At 53.5% G+C, this 23,096-nt stretch overlaps 2 protein-coding genes across 2 annotated transcripts in view; one reads left to right on the plus strand and one right to left on the minus strand.

Annotated features, from left to right (window-relative positions):
• The window catches only part of FAM166C (family with sequence similarity 166 member C), a 17,603-nt gene extending 3,294 nt beyond the window's left edge, over positions 1-14,309 (plus strand). The window contains exons 2-4 of the mRNA XM_023230107.2: positions 10,729-11,002; positions 12,328-12,440; positions 14,091-14,309. Of these exons, the coding sequence (XP_023085875.1) occupies positions 10,729-11,002; positions 12,328-12,440; positions 14,091-14,235 (532 nt within the window). The 3' untranslated portion in view covers positions 14,236-14,309. The remainder of the gene's footprint in view (positions 1-10,728; positions 11,003-12,327; positions 12,441-14,090) is intronic.
• Positions 14,310-15,988: 1,679 nt separating this feature from the next.
• The window catches only part of CIB4 (calcium and integrin binding family member 4), a 63,782-nt gene continuing 56,674 nt past the window's right edge, over positions 15,989-23,096 (minus strand). The window contains exons 5-7 of the mRNA XM_023230078.2: positions 18,621-18,730; positions 17,614-17,702; positions 15,989-16,180 (exon numbers count right to left, since the gene is read on the minus strand). Coding sequence (XP_023085846.1) covers positions 16,150-16,180; positions 17,614-17,702; positions 18,621-18,730 — 230 coding nt within the window. The 3' untranslated portion in view covers positions 15,989-16,149. The remainder of the gene's footprint in view (positions 16,181-17,613; positions 17,703-18,620; positions 18,731-23,096) is intronic.

Genomic DNA, 23,096 nt, shown 5'->3' on the forward strand with positions numbered 1-23,096 from the left:
CTCCCTCCCTTCCTTCCTTCCTTCCTTCCTTCCTTCCTTCTTTCTCTCTTTCTTTTTTTGAGACAGAGTCTCGCTGTGTCGCCCAGGCTGGAGTGCAGTGGCGCAATCTCAGCTCACTTCTTCTTTTTTAAAATCATCACAATAACCCAGATAAGGAATAAGCAGCTTGCCCAAGTCATTCAGCAAGTTGCTGAGCCTCATCTTTGTGACTTCAACACCCCCAACTCACCCCAATATCTCCCCAGCTCTCATGTGGCATTACACCTGCCTCCCTCATTTAGCAGGGAGGGAATGGGGTCGACAGTAAGAGATGGACTCTGGAGCCAGCCTGCCTGGTACAAATCCTGCCTCCATCACTTCCTTACCCTGGGCAGGTTATTTACCCCTCTGCCTCACCTACCTTGTCTGTTCAATGAGGATGATCATGGTGTGCAGCTTGAAGAGGTTTCAGTTAGTTAACATGCCTAAAGTGTTAGCTGTTATCATTCGTTAGATCTCTACTGTGTTCAAGACCTGGTTCCAGGAACCCTGGAAAACACGAGACAATAACAAAGCTGGTTTTCAGCCTCGCTGGCCAGGGCGCTCCGTTTGGTCCCTTGCCGTTCCTGGGGACACAGCTCCTAGGCACTTTGCCACAGGCAGTGCCTGCCTGCGCCTGGACTGGGTGCTATTCCGGCAGTGGGCAGGAGCTCTCGGGTCAGAGTCCCTGAGATTTGAAGGGGTTTGAAGGGATGAGATTGACCTCAGTGAGGATCCAAGCTTCCTGCTTGCAGGTCGGATCTGGGTGGCATCCACTCATCCTCTGTTTCCAGCCATGCCTCACCCGGCTCTCAGTGCAGACCCCTGGCCTGCACCATGCATTCATTCATGCCCAGACTGCCCCATGCCCCATGCCCACAGCTCCTGCCCAGTGGCTGTCACCAAGAGTGAGGGCAGGAGGATTTACCTCCCAGCCCCTCTCTCTGTCTGCCTGGGGTGGCTGTTGTGCCCGCACCTGTCACTGAGCTGGACCTTGGAGACCTCAGGGGCCTGTGATCCTAAAATCAGTGTGTTCCACTCAATTGTCAGGAGAGTAGTCTCACAAAGGTGGTTGTGTCCCCATCCCTAGAATCCCTGTACAGCAAACACACACAGTGGTGTGCTGGCAAATGTTTAACAACCAGTTCTCTGGAGCACAAAACTGCTTTGATTTGTAACATTCATCTATATCTGTGGTATAAATACTCTTACCAAAGCTGATTTCAAACTATCAACATAGTGTCCTTAATTGCAGAGTTGGGGAGGGATGAATGCACAGCTGTGCAGCATTATATAATATTTCCACCCCGCAGATACGGTGGACATGACAACCTCAAACACAGATGATAGTAACGTGGTAAAATAATTAGGAAGTAAGGAGTTTTGACTATTTCTCTCGTTTGGTTTTAGTGTGTTTTCCTTTCCTCTGAGACAGAGCCTTACTCTGTCACCCAGGCTTGAGTGCAGTGGCATGATCACAGCTCACTATAGCTTTAACCTCCTGGGCTCAAGTGATCCTCCCGCCTCAGCCTCCTGAGCAGCTGGGACCAGAGGTGTGCACCACCTTGCCTGGCTAATTTTTGTATTTTTTGTAGAGACAGGGTTTCCCAGGCTGGTCTCGAACTCTTGGGCTCAAGTCATTTGCCTGTTTCAGACTCCCAAAGTGCTGGGATTATAGGAGCCACCATGCCTGGCCTAATATAACATATTTAATTGTAATTTAATGTAATTTGATATTTAATACTGGCTTGTTTATTAACAGACAACAAATTCCTGAAAATTTAGAAGTTGATTCCCTTGAAGCCAGTAGGCACTGCCTGTAGCCCACTACTGCCTGCAGCCCACTACTGCCTGCCCCTGTGATACGGTTTGGCTGTGTCCCCACCCAAATCTCATCTTGAATTGTAGTTTCCATAATCCCCACGTCACAGGAGGGACCAGGTGGAGATAATTCAATCATGGGAGGAGTTCCCCCATCCTGTTCTCATGAGAGTTATTTTCTCACAAGATCGGATGGTTTTATACGGGGCTCCCCATTTGTTGGGCACCCATTTTGCTCTCCTGCTGCCATGTGAACAAGGACATGTTTGCTTCCCTTTCTGCCCTGACTGTAAGTTTCCTGAGGCTTCCCCAGTCCTGCGGAACTATTAGCCAATCAAACCTCTTTTCTTTATAAATTACCCAGTTTTGGGCAGTTCTTTATAGCAGTGTGGGAACAGAGTAATATACCCTGCCAGCTTCCTGGGGCCTGGGGCCTTACCCTTCAGGGAGAGAGGTCAGGCCAGGCTTGGGAAGGGAGGGTTCCCAAAGCATTTGCATTTCCAAAACCCCTTCCACTTACACCCGGGCTCTGGCACCGGAGGTGCAGCCCTCCAAACAGGCCAGTGCATCTTGGGGTATGAAACAAAGGCCAGGGAGAGGTAGGGGACCCCTTTTGCCCATTCGTTAGTATTAGAATCTCCTGGGGAGCTTTAACTATGACCTGTGCTCAGGCCCCATCTGGAGATTCTGATGTCATTGGTTGGGCTGGGCTGGGGCTACAAGAGTTTTTAATCCTCCCAGGCAATTCTAAGATGTAACCAGGGACAAGAACGCTTGTCTGAGAATTTCTATGGCCCCTTGCAATGCAGACCACTGTTGACAAACTGGCAGGTGTGGTCCTGTTTCAAGCATTTGAAAGAAGGGGCCTCCTTGTGTGGAGCCTGTGCCATTCTCCTTGGCACACCCCCGCCCCCAGGCTGAGAGGTCTGACTGAAGGCACAGCAGGTGCTACTTTCATTGTTCAGTTCTCATCTCCAGCTGAGAGAATAGATCATTGTCCCAGATTCAAGCCCAAAATACAGAAGCAGAAAGTAAATTCTACAGCCCCTCAATTATTCTCCCTCTGGGCCCTGTCCCCACAGGGAGCTTCCCTCTCTATCCCCCCAGGCAGCCTGGTCTCAGAGGGCCTCACACACTTAGGGGGCCTCTGGCCACTCACCTGCCTTTCTCTGCTGCAGTATCTTCTCTTCTGGAGGATTCATAAGCCACATCATTCCCCACCCGCTTCCCAAGACCTCTGCCCCAAGGCCAGCCCCTATCTCTTTCCTGGAATTCAACTCTGAGCTGTTCAAGGACATTTCATAGGTAACTGGTGCCTCTCAACCTTGAGGAACTGGGGAACCCCCTAAGAACAGGTGATCAGGGACTCCTGGAGACTTGGGCTTTGCAACAGGGATCCCCCTTCTCTCCAGAAGAAAGACCAACCATTTAAAATGTGCCACCATTTGTCAATTCCATTCAACAGATATTTACAGAGCATCCACTGGGTGCAGGGATGACCAAGCATGCCAGTATGAGTACAACAGAACCCTCCCTCCCCAGAGAGCCTATAATTCATACAGAAAGAATATTCCGCTGGCTCAGATTATTGTGATATGAAAAAATGTGAACTGAAGCCAGGTGCGGTGGCTTACGCCTATAATCCCAGCACTTTGGGAGGCCAAGGCAGGGTGGATCACCTGAGGTTAGGAGTTCGAGACCAGCCTGGCCAACATGGCGAAATCCCATCGCTACTAAAAGTACAAAAATTAGCTGGGCATGGTGGTGGGCACCTGTAATCCAGGCTACTTAGGAGGCTGAGGCAGGAGAATTGCTTGAAGCCGGGAGACAGAGGTTGCAGTGAGGATCATGCCACTGCATTCCAGCCTCAGTCTCAAAAAAAAAAAGAAAGAAAAACAGTATGAACTGAGACATAGGAGAGGTGCAAAGGGCAAAGACAGCTCCATGGAGTGGACAGGCAGGGTCTATGGACTGGGTCATGGAGGCTCCATGGGAAAGAGGACATTCACGATGGACCTCAAAGGATGGGTAAGATCACAATGTGGGAAGCGAGGAGAGCAGAGCCTTCTGGATGAAGGATGTGGCTTCAGAAAAAAGATGGTGTAGAGGTGCCAGAAGGGTGTTCTTTCAAAGCAGCAAATGGCCTCTTCGGCTGGAGTGGGAAAGCTGTGATCTGACAGTGGATGATGCGACTGGAAAGACTTCTCACAGAGGCCCTGGCATGCAGGGACTGACTCCTGGCCCTGCTTGTGCTTGGTGTCACAGGCAATGGGGAGCCCTTGAAGGATTTTGCCCTGGAGAAGGATCTGATCATAACTGTCCTCAGTAGGTGGTGTTGTGGAGGAGAGGATGCATTGTGGAATGGGGACATGCCAAGTAGTCGCTGGTTAATCAGTTCATAAGGCTGATCATGGGGTCCCCGGTGGCTCATGGTAATTAGTTTTAGTGTTGGCTGTGGGGCCAAGCAGTGCTATTAAAAGGCAGGGAAGGGACTGCGTCTTTTCACACAGTAACCCACAGTGGGACTTAGAATCCACATGTGACCATTGCCCAGGGGCCCCACTTGGCACAGTCTCCTGGCTTACGTGGTGTACAGATGGATGGAGGGACAGGGCGGTGGATGGGGGCAGATGAAGGGGTTGAAGGGGAGGTGTGGTGGCACCAGCCAACACAGCAGATGCTGCCATTGGGACCACTCGATGCCCTGTTACAAAACTTGCCATTCCTCTCTGTTCCTCCCTACCTTGGCCTGCCACAGATCAACACAAACAGGATGGCAGAAGGCTCCACTGTGGAGCTCAGGGCATGCTCAAAGGAACACAAATGCAGGTGCATAAAGGGACACAGACCTAGCTTGCCAAGATGTGCCCACTGAGTGCTAAAGAATGTGAACCTGCACATGTATGCAAGTGTGTGTGCGCACACACACACCTGTCTGAGCAGCAAGCCCTGAACAGAATCCAGGCAGAGCTCAGGAGGATTGCGGAGGAGAGGGCTTCTATTCTATTGGGATGCAAATATCTTGGCATTCAGAGAAGGTGGAGAAGCAGGGAGCAGAGGAGGAGTATGGCAGAGAGCTTGGGGGCGAAGAGAAGAATCACGAGAACACATCATTTTTCTATGGCTCCTTTCTTCAGAGGAGCCCAACGCCCCTGTGGGCGGGATGCTTCATGCCAACATGTGCTCTGCTGATCAGAGCCACGCTCCTCTTAAATCAGGACTCCAGGGCATGGTGCCCCCAGAGTTTCTAGAATTCTGCCTCCTCCCGTGAACATTTGTTGAGCACTTGTCATGTGCCAGGTGCCGAGGATAAAGGAGAACACGGATTAGCAGAAGAGACAAGTTCATTCGGGTCTGAGTGTGGACTTAAGGGTGACAGTCCTCCCAGCGTGGCAAGTGCTAGGGTACAGGGTATGCAGTCAGGAGAGGCAGCAGGGGCCATGGATCCTTTGGAGTGGGTGGCAGATCCCCAGGTGGGCAAGAGGGAAAATGCATCCCAGGGAGAGGAACTCTGTGCAAAGGCCCAGAGGCCTGAAGAGTACGTGGGGCCCTGGAGACTGGAAGTAAGGCTGCTGGGGCCAAGGGCACCTACAGGGAAGTGATGGAGGAGAGGAAGGATGGCTCTGGTGTTGTGTGGACAGCAGGCTGGAGGGGGTGATGCTTGGTCTAGGAGACCAGGGAGGAGACTGGAGATTGTCCAGGCAAGCAATGAGGGAGGCTCGTAGCAGTGGGACGGAGGAGGGCTGCAGGCCAGTGGCTAAGGAGGGGCCTAAGCAGGACTTAGGGAGAGGTCAGATGTGGAGGGTGATGGAGAAGAGAGGACACAGGGCCTTTGAGCCCCAGTTTCTGGCTTAGGCGGAGGTTGGAGGGGGCAGGGGTATACTGGAGGAAGAACAGTTTCAGTGGCGCTGGGTCTGTGGCGTGGTGGCCCGGCCTTGTGTGGGCAGCCAGACATGTGGATCCATTGCCAGAATGGTAGGGGCTGGAGACCCAGATCTGGCTGTCATTGACATACGGGACACATTGGAAGTCTAACGTAGACAAGATCTCCCAGAAGGAATGGGTCCCTGAAAAGAGAAGAAGACCCTGGGGCAACACCATCGCCTGGGAAAGGAGCCAGACTCAGGGGCTCCCCCTGCCCCGGGGCTCTCCTCAAAGCCTCACCCCAGTGGAAACTCATCATGGAGCTCCTCCAGTACCCACCCTGGGAATGGCCTTCCCTCCTTGTGGTTGATAGCACTAGAGCCTTGACCGCGGTCCCACTTGGGTTGGAGCTGGTTGAAACCAGGCCAGCTCAGCATGGCCCCTGACACGTGCACCCCATGAGTCAGTAAACACCCAGTAAGGACTGGGCTCGGGGAATGACTGAGCTCGGGGAAGGACTGGGCTCAGGGAAGGCAGGCTGGGCACCATGGGTCTTTGTGTTCCCAGCACTTAGTGTGTTGCCAGCACACAGCAGGTTCCTTATAAATTAATGTTGTGTGCCATCTGATTCTGTTTTTAAAAAATGATGTGTGTACAAAGAAGAAAGCAACAAATCACCCCAAATCCAAACACCCTGAATTATCTAGGATTAACATTTGGTGAATTTTATTCAGAGTTTCTCTTTATGTATATATTCAGATGAGATTGGGCACATTCAGTGTGGTATGGCCGTAGACCTTATGCATATATTCAGATAAAGGACTAGATGGAGGAGTGAATGGATGGATGGATGGATGGATGGATGGATGGATGGATATAAAAACAGACAAAAGCAACTTTATAAAAATATAATCATACCATATTTGCTATTTTAAAATGAAATGCATGAAATTGAATCTTAATATAACTTAACTGAAGAGAAAGAAACTGCAGCAAAATGGAAGAATAGGTGGATTTGAGATAAGTGTTAATTCATCACAAGAGATATTAGTACAAAAAGATCCCTCTATAGGAAACAGAGAGAGGAGAAAAACCACCAAAGGGCTACAGCCATTATGTTGTACTTTTTCCTAACGACGTGTTTCAATTTTAGATGCCATGGGTTGACTCCGATTTAAAGAGATTCTTAGTAAGTGCACCCCCATCTCCCCTCCACCCACCCTCTAATTTTGGTTGCTTAAATTAGTTTTACTTTGACAGGTTTTATAACATTTACATTCCGTTCTGTAACCAGCATTCACCTAGTTGCTATTCCTGGTTCTGCACTTAAATAGATTTGAAGCTCACCACCACTCATTCTAACAGAGGTTCTACATTACCGAGTTGGTTTTTTTCTTTTTCTTTTGAATCATCTCTTGGTTGGCAGGATTTTGTCACTGAACATGACTTTCAAGAAGAGCTTGTGAGTGCTTTGGTGGCTGAACCCTTTCGTGCTAGGAAAGGGTGGCTTTGTACCACCTGTGACCACCTGGTCCGTGACCACCTGGCTGGTGTGGTATTATTGGCTTGCGTTCTTTTCCCTGTGGAATGCTGTGGCTATCCTCCTTTGCCTTTCATTCTATCGCTTCATCTTTTTGCTGGGGTTGGCAGCACCTGGTGACCAGCATCTCTTCCATTCCCTAAGCTCCGAACCACTTGAGAAAGAAGATGAAAGAGGAACGTGGCTGTTAGAGAATGGGGTGAACACAGCCTTAGAATGAGACAGGCGGGACTGCGCTGAGGCCAGCCTCCTCCCCACGGGCAGTGCCTGTCCATCTAAAACCTAAGGCTCAGAGGGGCGGAGCGGGCTTCCTTGCTTCCGAGGAGGAGGAGGAGGGAGGGGAGGGGCCGGTCACAGGCTGCCCAGTGTTTCCCAGCGACTCACCACCCAGGCGTTCCTCCACCTCCAGTGCCCAAGAGCATGTGGGGCTGGGAGATGGTTCCGGTGTGGGAGGAAGCTCCCCTCCACGTGGGAGGAGCCCTCAGGATAGAGGAGACCACATCTCCCCATTGCTTGTCTTTGACGTCTTAATTTATTGAATCTATATCTTGATTCAGCTTCACCTACAGCACAAAGTACTCTCAGGAACTTGCTTGCACGTCTCAGGTTAGGTTTTTTCCCAAAGAAGTTTCTTCATCGGTGCCAATGTTGCAGCGGGACAGTGTGAGCCAAGGACATTGGATTTGGCAACAGCAGGATCTAACATGACCTTAATTTAGATGTAGAGGTTCACGTTTCAGTGATGCGTCTGAAGGCAGACTGAGGGAGGTCAAGGAAAGGGTGAGAGTTGAGAAATTAGGCAGAAGGTGCAGCGTATTCCTTTGCAAGCTCCAGAAGGAGGGAATCTGCAATCCTACCTTCCTCTTCACCATCTTTAACGTCTCCTCTCTTGGCTGCTTCGCCTCTGACTATAAACGGGCACCAGCCCTCACTGCAGAAATCTACAATCTAGGAACCACGGCTCAAGCCCGCTTACAGGCAGAGGGGAAGACGCTGAGAGGGGGGGGACATTAAAGATGATGGAAGAAGGGCAGAGGCTGAGAGAGATGGGGAGAGACAGATGGGACAGTGAGGCCTTGGGTGAAGCCAGAGCAGGAGCTCCAGACCCAGGAGTGGCGCCCAGGCTGAGAGGAGGACTGTGTCTCCTGGAGTGGCCAAGGTGACCACCCAGCCTCACTGGAGAGACAGCAAGGCACCCACCAATTCCTCCGTCTTCCCAGTTCCGGAGGAGACCTGGCCTCCATGGGGAACTCAGGGGGCTGAGGAGGAAGGGCACTGAGGTGGGTGGAGAAGAGTCAGGACCGCCAGGGTCACGGTGTCAAGGGCAGCGCCTCTGTGGCATCCAGGGATGTGAGTAGTGAGGCTGGAGGGGGGCCTGTGCAGCTGGGGTGGAGCCTCTCCCCTCTGCAGCCTCATCGCAGCTCTGGCCCACCCAATGCCCGATGCTGTGAGACCCCAGGAAGGCAGAGCTGTTGAGGGCGGTGGGACCAGGAGCCAGGGAAGGACTCACTTTGTGTGACCTTCCCTACAGTGGGCAGGCCTGTCAGCAGTCACTCGGCTTCACTTCCTTGCCTTTTTCCTGAAGACAAAAAGAAGGAAACCATGTGTTGCTATCTAATTCCAGGCAGCGTCCATTCTGTTGGTGAGACCGAGGCCCAAGGCACAGGGAAAGACCCCAGAAAAGGCGAGAGTGGGGAGACGGAGTTACATCTAGATGGCTGCAATGATTCTGCAGGACTGGGGTGTAGGGGAGCTGATAAGGTTGGAGAGCTGGGCCAGGGTCAGATCACAGATGGCCTCGAATGCCATGCCAAGGATCTGACTCTGAACTAAAGTTCAGTCTGGTGGAGAAGGGATTGCAGGGACAGGGGTCTGGTGCAGTTAGAACAGTGAGGTTGTTACGACCACAGGCCAGGTACAAGGGCACATGGCTAGGCTCAGTAGGCTCAGATGGAGCTACAGGACTTGGTGACTGACTAGATGTGGGTGAGGTGGATGTGTCAGTTTCTGACTTAGACGGCTAGGAGTTACTTTTCACAGAGATGGGACCAGACTGTCAGGGAAGGTGGGAGTGGAAGATCAAGCCTGGGAGACATCCAAGGGAGATGTCTGGTGTGCAATTGTACATAGCAGCCTAAGGCTTGGAGAGAACTCCCAGGTTGGAGCTGTGGACTGGGGTCATCTGCACACAGGAGGTGGCTATGGCCATGGCATGGCTGCCATCACCCAAGACAGACCCCGGAGGTTCACCAGTGCTTAAGAGGCGGGCAGAGGAGAAGGCTCATGAAGGTGTGGTCAGAGATATCGGTGAAAGCAACAGAAAAGAGCAAAGGTGTCATCCAAACCAAGGGCAGTGTCTCAAGAAGGGAGAGGTGGGTGATGCCCTGTGCTACCGGAAGGCCCAGCAAGACAGAGCGTGTCCACCGACCTGCAGCAGCAAGAGCACAGGCGGCCTTGGGAAGAGCGATTTCAAGGGCCTCATGGAGCAGAAGTCAGACCCCGGAGAGTGAGGTGTGCAAGGGGGCACAGGGCCGTGCTGCTCGGCAAGCTTCCGCATTGGCCGCGAGTCTGGCGCCCGTACTCTCTGGGTGTTGTTGACTCTCCCTTGCTTTGTCAAAACAAGTCTTTAGCTCTTGGAGCGAGTCTCATTTAACCAAGGATCTCTAGAGTGCCTGTGTCACCAAGGCCTCCGCTCGCCCATCTCCTGTCCCTCTCATGGAACCTCCTTGGTGGCAGAGGGTGGAAGACTCCTTGTAGGCTCTCAGAGCTCCAGAACCTTGGTCGGGTCTCCAGGCTGCCTGAGTAGGGCGTTGGAAGGCTGCTGTGCCGGGAGCAAGGCTGCAGCATGCTGAACCTAGGCCTTGCTACACCACATCTCCCACCCATCGCCTTTCACTGACTGGGTCCCCACTCATTTCTCATACTCCCCCTACTCTTTCATGAGACAACCACAGAATGGGAGCCAGAGGAGGCCTTTGCATCTTCAGGCCATCGCCTGAGTAAATGCGGGCCCCTGGAGGGACAGTGATTTGCCTACAGCATTGACCAGGGTGTATCTGGTGTTCTGGCCGCTGTGTAAGCTCCTGGTCTGGAGAGAGGAGCATCTAGGAAAGACCTCTGTGGGGAGGGAGAGGCCCAGAGTCCCTTGGACTTGGCCTTCCCCAAAGACCTGAGCAGGTCAGTGCACCTTGGGAAGCCTTTGAGGGCCAAAGATGGCCACCGGGCTCCCCCGACTCTACCCTTCTTCTTCTTCTTCTTTTTTTTCTTAATTATTATGTTGTTTTTATGTAGAGACAGAGTCTCACTGTGTTGCCCAGGCTGGTCTCAGAACTCCTGGGCTCAAGTGTTCTTCCTGCCTCAGCTTCCCAACATGCTGGGATTACAGACATGAGCCACCGCACCCTCGACTTTTAAGGGCCTCTCTTGGAACAGACCTGGGGCCCTTCATTGATCTGTGGCTCCACTACCTCCTCTGTGATCGGCAGGTACCAAGGCCACGTCCCCACTGTGGCCTTCTCCTTCGGCGCTCCCTATGGCACCACCACCCTCAAGTACTTCCAGGACCACCGAAACACAGCCATGGAGAAGAGCCACACTCCCTTCAGCCAAGGCGGCCACTTCCCCACCATCTTCTCCACCAACCCCAACCTCCTGCTGATGGAGCGCGCGAGCTCCCGGGACCGCTGGCTGCACAAGCCCAGCTACACTCGCTTCAACCTGGACAGCCACCGATCCACAGAGCTCACGAACTTCTACCAGGTAAGCTGTGCGGGGCTGCCCTGTGGCCTCCCCTCCTGCCCACCTGCCCCCACCACGGGAAGGAAGTGATGGCCAGGGACTGAGGGAGACCTCGTACCTGCCACAGTATCTCGATTTCCTTTCTCAGAGCCCCTGAGCCAGCAGGGAGCATGGTGGGTTTGGCTAAAGGGAGTGGGGAGGCTTAGGACTTTGCCCCCCTGATCTCTCCCCACCTCCTGGGGCTTCTGGATCTCCAATTCCTGCTCACCCCCACTGCCAGTGGAGCTAGGGGTCTCCAGGGATGCTCCTGCCCTTACCTCCCCCTGGAGTCTCCTGGATCTGTGGAATGCCATATATTTTCTAGGTGAGTAAAAGGTCTAAGATCCACCTGCCAGATGAATAACACGAGCAAAGGCCCCACTAGAGCCCCCTGCCCCAGGTCCAGCCCCACGGTGTTTTATCTACCCGCATCCGGGAGCCTGTTCACCCCCTCCATGCCCTGCAGCCCCCCGGGGGCATGCTCTGAGTCACCCTCAGCCCCAGGCTGGGCGAGACTGCCCTGCAGGGAGTAAGCCCGAGGATGGGGACCTACCCATACCTCTGTTGTTCTTGTCCTGCTGTTTGGGCTGGTAAAGCCTCCCTGGATGTGGTTCAGACACATTCCCAGAGACCACAGGTGCACCGGCTTGAGCTGGCCCTTATGTCCTTGGCAGGGATACGGGTTCATTCTCTCCTGTGTTCCCAAAACCTTACTCTCTCCATCACCTTCTCTTGCAAGCTTCTCCCTCTAGCCTGATTGCAAGGACAAGGTATGTCCTGGCCCCAGGGCAGAGAACTTGTATGAGTGAAGCAACTTCCTTGGGAGAGGAGGCGGTCGACGCCACCAGCCTCTGAGGCATATGCGACCATCTCAGGGGGTCTGCCAAAGCCTTTCCCTCCATCTTGGCGCTCAACAGAACATGCCCCATACAGGGGGGAAGGAGAGAAGGGAGCAAACACAGGCCAGGCGGACATGGTGCCTGTGTGCACAGCAGGTGTGCGTACGCCTGCGGGGCTGAGTTTTTGTACTTTGTCCGAGCTGGTCCCTTGTTTCATTTACACTCTGTAGCAAAGCTGGTCTGGTGGGTGTCATTATTCCCATTAGGCAGATGAGAAGTTGAGGCTTATTGAGGACAACCAGCTGGTTGGCAATTGAGTTGGGACCCCAGCAACTCTGGGACTCCTCCAGGGGCATTAGGGGAGGTGGCCCCCAACTCTGCCCAGGTGCAGCGAGGCATGGAATGCAGGTGCCTGGGGTCAGTACTGCGGACTAACAACCTGTCATCTCTTCCTTGATTGAACCATAGACAGTCCAGCAGCATCGGACGTACTATCAAGACAAGACGGGCACGGTGCCTCGAGTCCCCTACTTTGTGCTGCCTGTGAGGGAGCCGGAACACTACCCCCTCCCCACTGTCCTGTGAGTTGTGAGTCCCTGCCCTCCCTTCATCCACGCAGTCAACAAACGCATCCATGGGGCACCTGCTCTCGGCCAGGCATGCACAGCGCACAGACTGAGACATGAGTTGAGGATCTTACCCTAAAACGTGCGGTGCAGAGAGTGATGGTTACGGAGCAAGGGGGTCAGGGCATTGGCAGCCTCAGGGGGGATGCTGGTAGCCTGAATGGGCGAATCAGGAAGAATGCTTTCCTGGCCAGATGCACTGGGAATTTGGGAGAAACTCCGTAAGTTCAGTGGGCCTGAATCTGCGGACTGATGCCCTGCCCGCAAAGGCAGCCTGGCAGCTACACTAGTCCTAACGCGGGGGCCCATGCAGAGAGCAGTAAGGAGCTGCTGCCCTCTGGTGGATACAGAGGGCACTACACCGAGCAGGAATCTTCCCCCAGCCCCATCCACATTTGGAAAATGTTCTCCTAAGAGAACATGGACTTCTGTCCATCTAACAAAATAGGAAAGTTCCTTGCCTCCTGCCCCTCACTGCTTTTATCTAGGAGAGCGCCTTTCTCCAGGGAAGGCCCACTCTGCCCTGAAAGATGACCTGGGTACTGTGGTTTCTGTGCTCTCTCCTTCCTGAAGCGCAGGCAGTGGTATCACTCACAGGAGGTGTCCTGGGGTGGGATAGGGTGGTGGGTGGTGCCTGACCTGCGAGGTCAGTGGATAGAGCTTGGGATTTAGCTCCATACCGACCACTCCCTGCTTGCCTCAGAGTCCTGAGATTCACCATCATCCTTACTGATAAAGCAGCATCTGTTTTCATAAGTTTAATGGTTTTTATAGAAACAGGCTTCACTGCATCCAAAAGTTCCTTTCTGCAAGATAGGATCATTTTACAAAAAAAGGGAACCCGAGGTTCATTTATCACCTAGGGAACTTGTGCTGCATGGCCTGGATGGTTGGAGGCAGAGCTTGGAAAGGAAGCAGCATCTCCCATCACCACGTCCAGGACTCAGGGGCTCTCTCCAATCTTGGGATGGCTCCGAGCCAGTCCGTCCCTGGAGTAGAGTGGGACGCTCCTGTGGACAGGTGTCCTCTTGAGACAGCTCTGGCCAGGATCTGCCCCCACCCCCATCACCGTGGGGAGAGCGCGACACCTCAACTCTGTTCCTTCTTCAAGTTGCCTGGCCACTTGCACTGCCAGGCCAACCAGTTGGTTGGGAGAAGAGGGTCAGTGACGGGCCTGGGACAAGCCCCTCCCTCCTGGAATCCCCTCCATCAGCACCATCATCATTTCTTAGAACATTTGTTGTGTGATTACTCCTTGTCCAGAGCTTTACATGCATTACTGCATTTATTCCTCAAGTCAGCGCTAAGAGGGGGATACCACCACTGAGCCATTCTTAAATATGCACACTTCTAGCTAGCAGGAGTTAGGACCAGAGTCCATCCCAGGTCTGCCTGACATCTGTGCCCTCACTCTTCACCACCGTGCCACTATGTAAATACAGGTTATTCCCACCCCAAGTCCAGGGGGACTTATCAGGTGTTAAGCTGACGAGTAGCCAGCAGGCCCGCATCAGCTGGAGAGTTGGCACATGGGGCTGTGGGTGGGCATGCATCACCCTCCTTCCCTGGCACACTGCATAACACCAGTCCCATCCTCACCCCTAGGCCTCCTCTGTGCCCAAAGAAGAAGTGGCACCTTTTGAGACTAGCCCCTGAGAACCTGAAGACCTACCAGACCTTCCCGTCAGGGAAGAGGGTCTCCCCACAAGAGCGGGAAAGGAGAGACTGCTACTTTGAGTTCAGAGCATGAGACCAGGTGCCTGATGCCTGAGATCCCGGGTCGAGACCAGCCCGGCTTCCTTGGAATAAAATCTTTAGCCATGACCATCCTACCCACCTCTCCTCTGGATCCCAGGGACACTCAGCCACAGCAGGAAATGCCCCCTGAAAGTCACACAGCACTATGCCCTAAGGGCCTGCGGAAAGCTCTGCCCCAGGGACTGAAGCCAAGGAAAAGTGGTGTCCGGCTACCTGACAGGTCCAGCTACCTTCTCCCCAAGATGGGGCAAGTTGAACTGAGGAATGTAGGGTTCCCTAGCCTTAGTGGCAGGCCACTCAGGTACAGAGACCTCCCACCTGATTCTCCTGGTATAAGCAAGAAAGGCCAGTTACCCCCGTCTAAGAATGAAGGGGAAGTGGCCCCAGAGTAATTGTACCGGGTATGATTGGAAAGGAATTTTCATTGGAGCCCTGACTTGGCATCGTTTGGTCCACACGATCACTTGTGAGGGAAGAAGTGTTATTATCCCCACTTTACTGATAAAGACATTGAGGCTCAGAGAGGGTGAGGGGGAGAAAGTTGCCCAAGCTTACACAGTTGGGAAGTAACACAGCCAGAATTTGAACTCAAGTCTTTCTGACTCCCAAGTCCATGACACAGCCTGCTTGTGGTCCATGTGGAGACTGAGGGGCAGGGAAGACATAAACCTTGGGATCCTGAAGGAGCCTGTGGAGGGTGGAGCCTGGGAGAAGAAGCTGTGTGCAGCAGGCACCTTCTGCATTCTGCCTAGGCTGCCTTGGACAGGTGGATGTGGCCTCTACCCCTGAAGCTGTTTCTAGAAGAGGATGGGAGGGAATGACCTAGGACCAGGCCACTCTTCCAGGAATTCCTATGTTTCGGGGCCCCAGGCCAGAAGTGGATGCTGGGCATGGATGCTGAGGTCATATGCCTGGGGTGGTCTTTGCGGGTCTGGAGGATCCGCTCCCACCAGGCTGCTGCTTCCTACCTCCCAGGAGGCTCCTGCCTGCTGCGGCAGGGGCATGACGGGGGTGAGAGCCGCTCAGTGACAGGATCTGGGATGGGGACCTCAGACCAAGGTGGGGACCTTCTCCAACATTTCAGCACCTCTTGGATTTGATCAAGGGCACTCCAGTAAACGACAAGGCCCTTATTGTCCTTGAACGGGTGAGTCAGGACCTAATGGCAAGGGGAACACAGCCAGGTTCAAGTACACCTGGGGCTGGAGCAGCCCCTCCTCTGTAGCCAGTGATTAGATTAGACACCTCCCCCAGGATAATGCAAATAAGAAAAACCCAGTGGGCGGCTTCTGTGTGTCCAAGTCCCTGAGGAGCTGGACCCCAGAGGCTCTCTGTGGTGGCCGAATTCATTCCAGGGCTTGGCTGAATAGCAAAGCAAATAAACTCTGATTGCTGGTCCCACAATCAGGGCCAAGATGCCTTCTCCCTCAGAAGGGGAGTGGGGAGCCGGGCGCTGGCTGGATGGCTGCTATGTGCACGTCTCTGTGCAGCTCTGCAGTGCGAGGTGTTGGGGGTCGGGGGTTTTGATGAAGGGAGGGAAGGACCTCTATCTTGCTAGGGACCTTCATCCCATTTGGCTTGGTCCCCTGCTGTGACACGAGTTGAGATTTGAACTATTCCCTCAAAAAGATTGCCACCCCAGCCTGCTTGATGTCGCTGGCACACGGAAGCCCTGGAATGGGCAGTTCTTAATAAAAAGTACCATGTATGATCCTGCATTTAAAAAGCGATGATCTGGTGGACTCAGGAACAGGTTTTTCTTTTCTTTTATCTAATAAACAATATTCTAGAGGGGAGGGTGGGCCCAGGACAAAGTCATACTTCAAACCAGCTCCCTCCACTGCTGGAGGGGGTTCGATTCCAGTGGTCTTCCTCGAGGCTGCCACGTCAGGTATTTGCAGCTACATCAGCATCCCCAGAAGTGAATCCGAAAGGAGCTGAAAGAAAGAGTCCCGTGAGCCACGTGAGCCCACAGGTCCAAGGGGCCCTCTGACTCCTGGGTTCACAGGAGTCCTGGAGGCTCCCTCCCCGGCCTGCATCTCATGTCCCTTTCTCTGGTAACAGCCACTTTGCAGCCGTCCCAAAGCAACCCCAAACCTTCTTTAAGCTTCTTTCAGCATCACCACAAGGCAAAGGCAGGGCACCAGAAGGAACCTTGTGGTGCTCGCATCAGTGGAAAGAAATGGAAGAGATTCAAAGCGAAACTCCGAGCAGTCAGGGTGCCAGCTTCATTACGTGCTGGGCTGTGACAGAACAAGAGGAGTTACCTTTGGCCGGGGTGGTCCCAAGTGTGCATCCTTTTAGAGAGGGGCCACCCAGGCCACAGGCCCTAGCAGGCCTGTTGGAATGAGGAGCCCGCTCCTCATCTAGGCAGTCAGAAGAGGGGAGGGCCCCTGGCCATGGCCACTCGGATCCTGTCTCTGGGGATTTGGAGTCAGAGCTGAGAGATGTTACTTAGGAGTCACTGAAGGTCACTCAAGACTGAGGAGGTATAAACTTGACCACTGCAGGGAGGCCGTGCATGGTCTTGTGTCTGACAAAGTGGAGACAGCTGGTGCACAGCACCGAGTGAGCATGGAAGGCTGATGGTAGGCAGAGACGTTGGCACAGAGGGACCCGGCAGCCCCGGGCTTCTGCCCTGGTGCTGGCTGAGGTCTAGCTCTTAGTTCTGTTTCCCTTCATCTGTAAAAGCACCTTGAGTGGGCACACTTGAAATCAGCGCGCCTCTGAGACCAGGGGCAGAGTCGGACCCAGGAGCGGGAGACGCCAGCTCCACCCGGCTCGTCCTCCATGGCGCGCACTGCCTCCAGGAGGCATGCATCTCCTGAAAGCGGCAGCACCCCAAAAAGACTTCAACATGGCCAGGGGGATCTGGAGATGGCCAATCTTCTCAAGGATGTTTGGGCCTCAGAAGACCCTTTGGGCCCCTCTTGCTCTAAGAAATAGAATTGGATGCTTCTCTCATTGTTTCTTTTCTTCTATGAGCTCCACCACCAGCATCTTCCGACCCCCCTGAAACCACCAACTCCCAGTTGGCTGCTGGAGGCAGTGGGGTCATCAGGAGTCCAGTGGGCCTCAGGAGAAGCACAGAGGTGTGTCGGCTGGCACAGGGAATGCTCTGAGGTTGGAGCTGTGATGTCATTCTCAAAGCCTGGGATCCAAGCCTCTCCTCTGCCTTTTAATACCCCAGGGTTACCTCATTTCTCAGAAGCTCCAATTTTGCTGATTCTGAAAGAATCTGCAAAGCATTCTGGAAACTCAGCCTCCTTGGGAAGACTGAGATGTCCCATGGAGTGAGGAGACATTGGGGGGCCCTTCCTGCCTCCCCACCCACTCTTCTGGGCAGTCCCGCCCCTCCAGAATGCCTTACTTCATGAAATCCGGAGACCTGGCCATTGCATGTTCAAACTCTGAGAAGGACAGCATGTTGTCATTGTCCAGATCTGACTCACTCAGGACCTGGCCAGGGAGCACAGAAGGTGGCTGAGTGGAACCCGGTGTCAGGCAATGAGGCGGGGCACGGGGTGGAGGGGGAAAGTCACATACCAGGGGCTCTGCCACACGCTTAACACTTGTCTCCCTGGTCCCCTGATCCCAGTGACCCCACAGAGATTAGGTTACATGCACCAAAGCTTTGGACCCTGCTGGTTGCCACTCACTCCTGGGGCCTCCAGCACCAGCCTGGCAGTGAGAGAACAAGAGTATCCCCTACCTGCCCCGCCAACCAGTACACACAGGGGCTCTGCACTACAGGGGGCCCAGGCAGCCAGGGAGGTGGTGGTGACTCCCTCAACAGTGCTCATGGTTTTATCTGCCTTCTAGTCCCCATCGAGACTGGAAATGCTGGACACTTGTCATGTTCTGAAAGCTGAGATCCATGCCCTGACTTGAGTTTGTGGGGCCATCTTCGTGTTTGTCACTCCGGGACACCTGGGCACTGTATTGTGCCCAGAGACCGAGGCAGAGACCGAGGCACTCTGGGGAGCCAGGGACAGTGTGGGGAGGGGATGTTGAGATGGGTCCCTCTGAGGCTACGCTGCTGTTGGCCCACTACTGGCAGTCCCTCTCATGTAGGGAGGTCCCTCGAGTCGGTGGGTCAGGCTCAGTGTTCTGAGGACCCCGGACAGGTCTTGGAGGAAGGACAGAAAGTCGAGGGGCAGTTGCCTCCCTCTGTGTGCCCATTCCTCACGGCACCCTGAGCTGCCTGTCCCCTTGGCAGCCCCCAGGGAATGTGTGCACCAAAGGCCAATGTGTCATCGGACTCAGACTGGCCCTGGATCTCCTCCCAAGAGGGTGGCCCGACATCCGGGGGCTTTGGGTGACAACGTGGCCCCTATCCCCGGCCCCAGCCACCAGCTCCCAGCCCCCAGCACACACGTGGTTCGTGAGGTCCATCAGCAGGTCCTCAGATATGTCATCACTGCTCAGCAGTCGCAGGATGATCCTCTGCAGGTCCTCCTCATCAATGAAGCCATTCTCATTAAAATCTGTAAAGAAGAGGCCAGACCTGCATTAGAGGGAGATGGGGGTTGAATAGGAAGGGGACTTGAGGAGTCCTGGGGGACACAGCACCAGCCAGGACCCCACAGATGCCCATTAGCCTCTGGGAGGCCCCCCAGAGCCCAACTCTCCCAGGCGGGACACACATGGGTGCTCAATAACCTGTCGGAAATACCAGTGGTAGTAAGTATTGACCGTGTGTGTACTACATGCTCAGACCTCTCCTGGGAGCTTGAAGGCATTAAATCTTCACAATCAAACTTTTATTAGTCTTTTACCAAAAAGAAACTGAGGCACAGAGGGTTATATGGTTGCCAGGCAGTGTGGAGCGGAAGGCGGCCTGGATCTGGAGTCGGAAGGCCTGGGTGCCAGTCCCTGCTACTGTCCAGATGCAGTAGCTGTGTGATCTGGGCATGTGCTCTCACCTCTGCAGTGAAGGGGGGACAGTGGTCCTTGTAGCCTCTCCACAGAGGAGCTAGACGTACTGACCCTGGCTGTGCCTTAAAGTGTTAACGGGACAAGAGGCAATATTCCCTCCAACCCCATGCAGCCTCCTTCCTGAAATGGAGTCCAGAAATGGGCAAGAACAGGCACCATTTCTTCATCCCAGGCAAGCCACAGCTGTCAGAAAAAGGGTCACGGGACAGGGAGCCTGCAGACCATGGCGGGCTCCATACATTTCAAATCCCGTCTAAAAGAGCCCAGGAAGCTGCAGTGCCCTGGTGTGCCCAGAGGGTTCCGGCCGCGGGGAGCCCTGGGGACTCTGGGGTGGGTGACAGTGGGGGTGGCACTGGGACTTCCCAGACTTCTGGGGGCCACACTGACTCCTGTGTGTGCCGGCTGCTGCTTCCTCAACTGCAGCCACAGCCCAGGGCTCCTGCCTTCCAGGACGGCGCTCAGAAGTGCCCACTGACCGTCCCACCAGTTGGGGAGTGCTGCCCTGAGCTTGGCCAGGCCTTGGGTCCTCCTTTTAGGGCCATAAAATATGGCCATTACATAAACCTCCTGAGCACTGAACAGCCTGGGTCCACCTGACCCTATTTCCCACAGAGCCACTTTGAGGGGTGTCCTGTATCCCTCAGGGCTGCCTAAATCAGTCTTCTCAGCAGGCGTTGGAAGAGCGTGACCTGGAGGGACGGCGGGTGGAGGAGGTGCCGGGCCACCAGCGGGCAGAGACCGAGGCACTCTGGGGAGCCAGGGACAGCGGCAGAGATGGAGTCACCCTGGGAAGCCAGGCAGGGACAGCGGCAGAGGAGCCACTCTGGGTTGCTTGGCAGGAGTGACTGGCACGGTGTGATGGGAGCAGAGGCTGCGGGGATGGCCTGAGTGGAGAAGTATCAGGGGTTAAGTCTGGAAGGTGGGCAAGTTGTGAAGGCAGGTGAGGCGATGTCCGGCATTCTCAGCACCGCTCCCCCAGAGCTCCCAGCACGATCACCCAAGCCCCTCACTGGGTGGTAAACACAGCTGCCTGAGTGAATTATAATAATCACCACCACAACAAGCACAGATGTTTTTGCTGTGGCCAGGCAGTGGTCTAAGCGCTTTGCAGTTCACTGCATTTAATCCTTCAGAGATGAAACTGAGGCATGCAGAGATTAAATAACCCTACTTACCTCCTTAATCTCATTTCAGCTCATTGCAACCTTTAAACATCACCTATAGGCTAATGAATGCCAAATGTATGTCTCCATCCTGGGTTTCTCCCCGAACTCCAGGCTCACATATGCACCTGCCTTCCTGCTCTTACCCAATAGTCCCTCATATTCTACATGTCCAAGCCCAGGCTCCTCATGCTTCCCTCCCCAGCCCTTACCCTTAGACCTGCTGCACTCACAGCTGTTCCCTCCCTGGGAATTGGGACTCTTCGGGACTCTTCCAGACACTCAGGCCAACCTGGAGTCACCCTTACCTCTCTCCCTTGCACCCCACAGGTGATGGATTGGCAAATCCTCCCAGCTTCCCCCATTTCTCATGCACTACCCCACCCTAGCCCGGCCACCATTGCCTCTCTCCAGCTCGCCCTGGAAGTCTCTCGCTGAGCTTCCCTCTTCTCTCTCTGTCCCCTGAAGTCTATTCCCAGCACAATAGCCCAGGTGATCTGTTGATTGTCATTCCTTCCTCATTGCCCTCTTCTTGCAGCCCCGTCTCACCCAGAGCAGAGTCCAGGTCCTGATCCCCAAGTCAGCCCGCCATCACTCTGCCTCCTTGCTCAATCAAGCTGACACACTCTTGCCTCAGGGCCTTTGCACAGAGGCTCCCCCTCCTCGGGACACTCTCACCTAGAGATCCTCTAGGTCTTTATTCAAGTGTCAGCTCCTCCTAGGGCACTACCCAGTCCCTGTGTAAACATGCACTTCCTGTGTCTTCCCAGCTTTGTCCTTCTCCCAGCACAGAATACTCCCCAACACGTTATGTGTTATTAGCTCATTTATTTCCCTCCACTCGAATATCAATTCCACAAGGGCAGACATCTTTGTCTTTTTGCTCACTGCTGTATCCCTAGTTCCCAGAACAATGCCTGGGACAGAGTAGATGCTCAATGACTGTTGTTGAATACATAATGAATGAATTACCCAGGGTAACCATTGGTAAGTGATGGAGACAGGATTAAACCCAGGCAGTCTCACTTGATGGAAAGTCTATGTTCTTAACCACCCTTAACTGCCTTTATTGCAATAAAGCGCCAATCTTTCATGGGCAGAGGATCACCCAAAACAATCACTACATTTGCCAGCCTCCCTTGCTGCTAGATGTGCCCATGTGACTATGTTCTGGCCAACGAAGTGTAAGCAGAAGAGGCACGGACAACTTCTGGGACCGTCTATAAAGAGAAGGTGTGGTCCTCTGGGATAATGAGGTGACCTTGGGAATGAAGGATAAAGCGACAAGATAGGAGGACCTGGGATCCCCGACACTGAAAGCTTTAGAACCACTGTGGGTAACTGGCCAGGCACGGTGGCTCACGCCTGTAATCCCAGCACTCCGGGAGGCTGAGGCGGGCGGATCACGAGGTCAGGAGATCGAGACCATCCTGGCTAACACGGTGAAACCCCATCTCTTCTAAAAATACAAAGAATTAGCCAGGCATGGTGGTGGGGGCCTGTAGTCCCAGCTACTGGGGAGGCTGAGGCAGGAGAATGGCGTGAACCAGGGAGGCGGAGCTTGCAGTGAGCCGAGATCGCACCACAGCACTCCAGCCTGGGCGACAGAGTGAGACTCCGTCTCAAAAACAAAAACCAAAACCAAAAGAACCACTGTGGGTAACTATCTCTTGACTTCTATATATTAGATAAATAAATATATAGCTTTCAGCAATCTTGAAAGCTATCTTGCTTAAGCCCTGCTACCTGTGGTATACTGTCATTGGCCACCAAAGTTAATCCTAATTCATTACTGAGTCTCAGTTTCCTCATCTGTAAAACGGGAGTAATAGCAGTACCTCTGCAGAGTTGCTGTGGAGATTAAATAAGAAAATACATAGACATCACACAGAATATAGAAGATATTCAGTATAGAAGGTTAGATATAAATAAGAATAAGCATATTAGTGGTATCTAATAAGCATCTTCTATACTAAGATATCTTAGTATATATAGTTATTGTCAATACTTAGTAACTATACAATGCTGTAACTTAGTATAGTTACATCTTTTATACTAAGAGACTCAATTCTACATCACTTGATGATTGCTAAACACTAAAAGTACAAACCGAAAAGGCTTTATAAACCCACCTTGAAGGAAAGGAACTAGAGAGCTATATTGGTTTATACCAGTTTCTATACTCGTTTCTACTAGAGAAACTAAGGCCCAAGTTTGCTGATGTCACAGGGTCCTTTGGTAGCAGAGCCAAGACTTGTCTCTGTTCCCCATGGCAGGATATGGGTATGGAAGGTGTAAATTCCCCTCACTCCTCCAGCAGTGCCCCTTCCCTGGCTGAATGCTTGTCAGTGCCAGGACTGGAGCCTCTCTCCCTGCACAGGCTCTGCTATCACCTCCATGGGAAATGGCTCAGAGCAGGTGAAGGGGGTGGAGGGACCAGCCCTAGGGCCTGGAGATGGTGGACAGCCACAGTGACACACTGCACTGCTGCTGGGAACTCTGCAGCCTCTCTCAGAGACCCTGCGGTGTCCCCAGGCATCCTGCTGGCCCAGCTGTTCTATGCAGAGACTGCAGCAAATGACATGGCTTTGGCCCCAAGCCATCTGGAAACAATAATTTGCTACAGTAAATGTAGTCCTGGACAGTTCCCCTCCTTTGGGGGTGGCAAGGGCAGAGAAGCTGGGGAGGGGTTGGGGGCTGAGAGCTCCGGGAGGCTGACCAGCCCAGGCGGCCTCTGCAGTCTCAGACCACT

Source organism: Piliocolobus tephrosceles, chromosome 15 (genome assembly GCF_002776525.5).
Source record: "Piliocolobus tephrosceles isolate RC106 chromosome 15, ASM277652v3, whole genome shotgun sequence".
NCBI lineage: Eukaryota > Metazoa > Chordata > Mammalia > Primates > Cercopithecidae > Piliocolobus > Piliocolobus tephrosceles.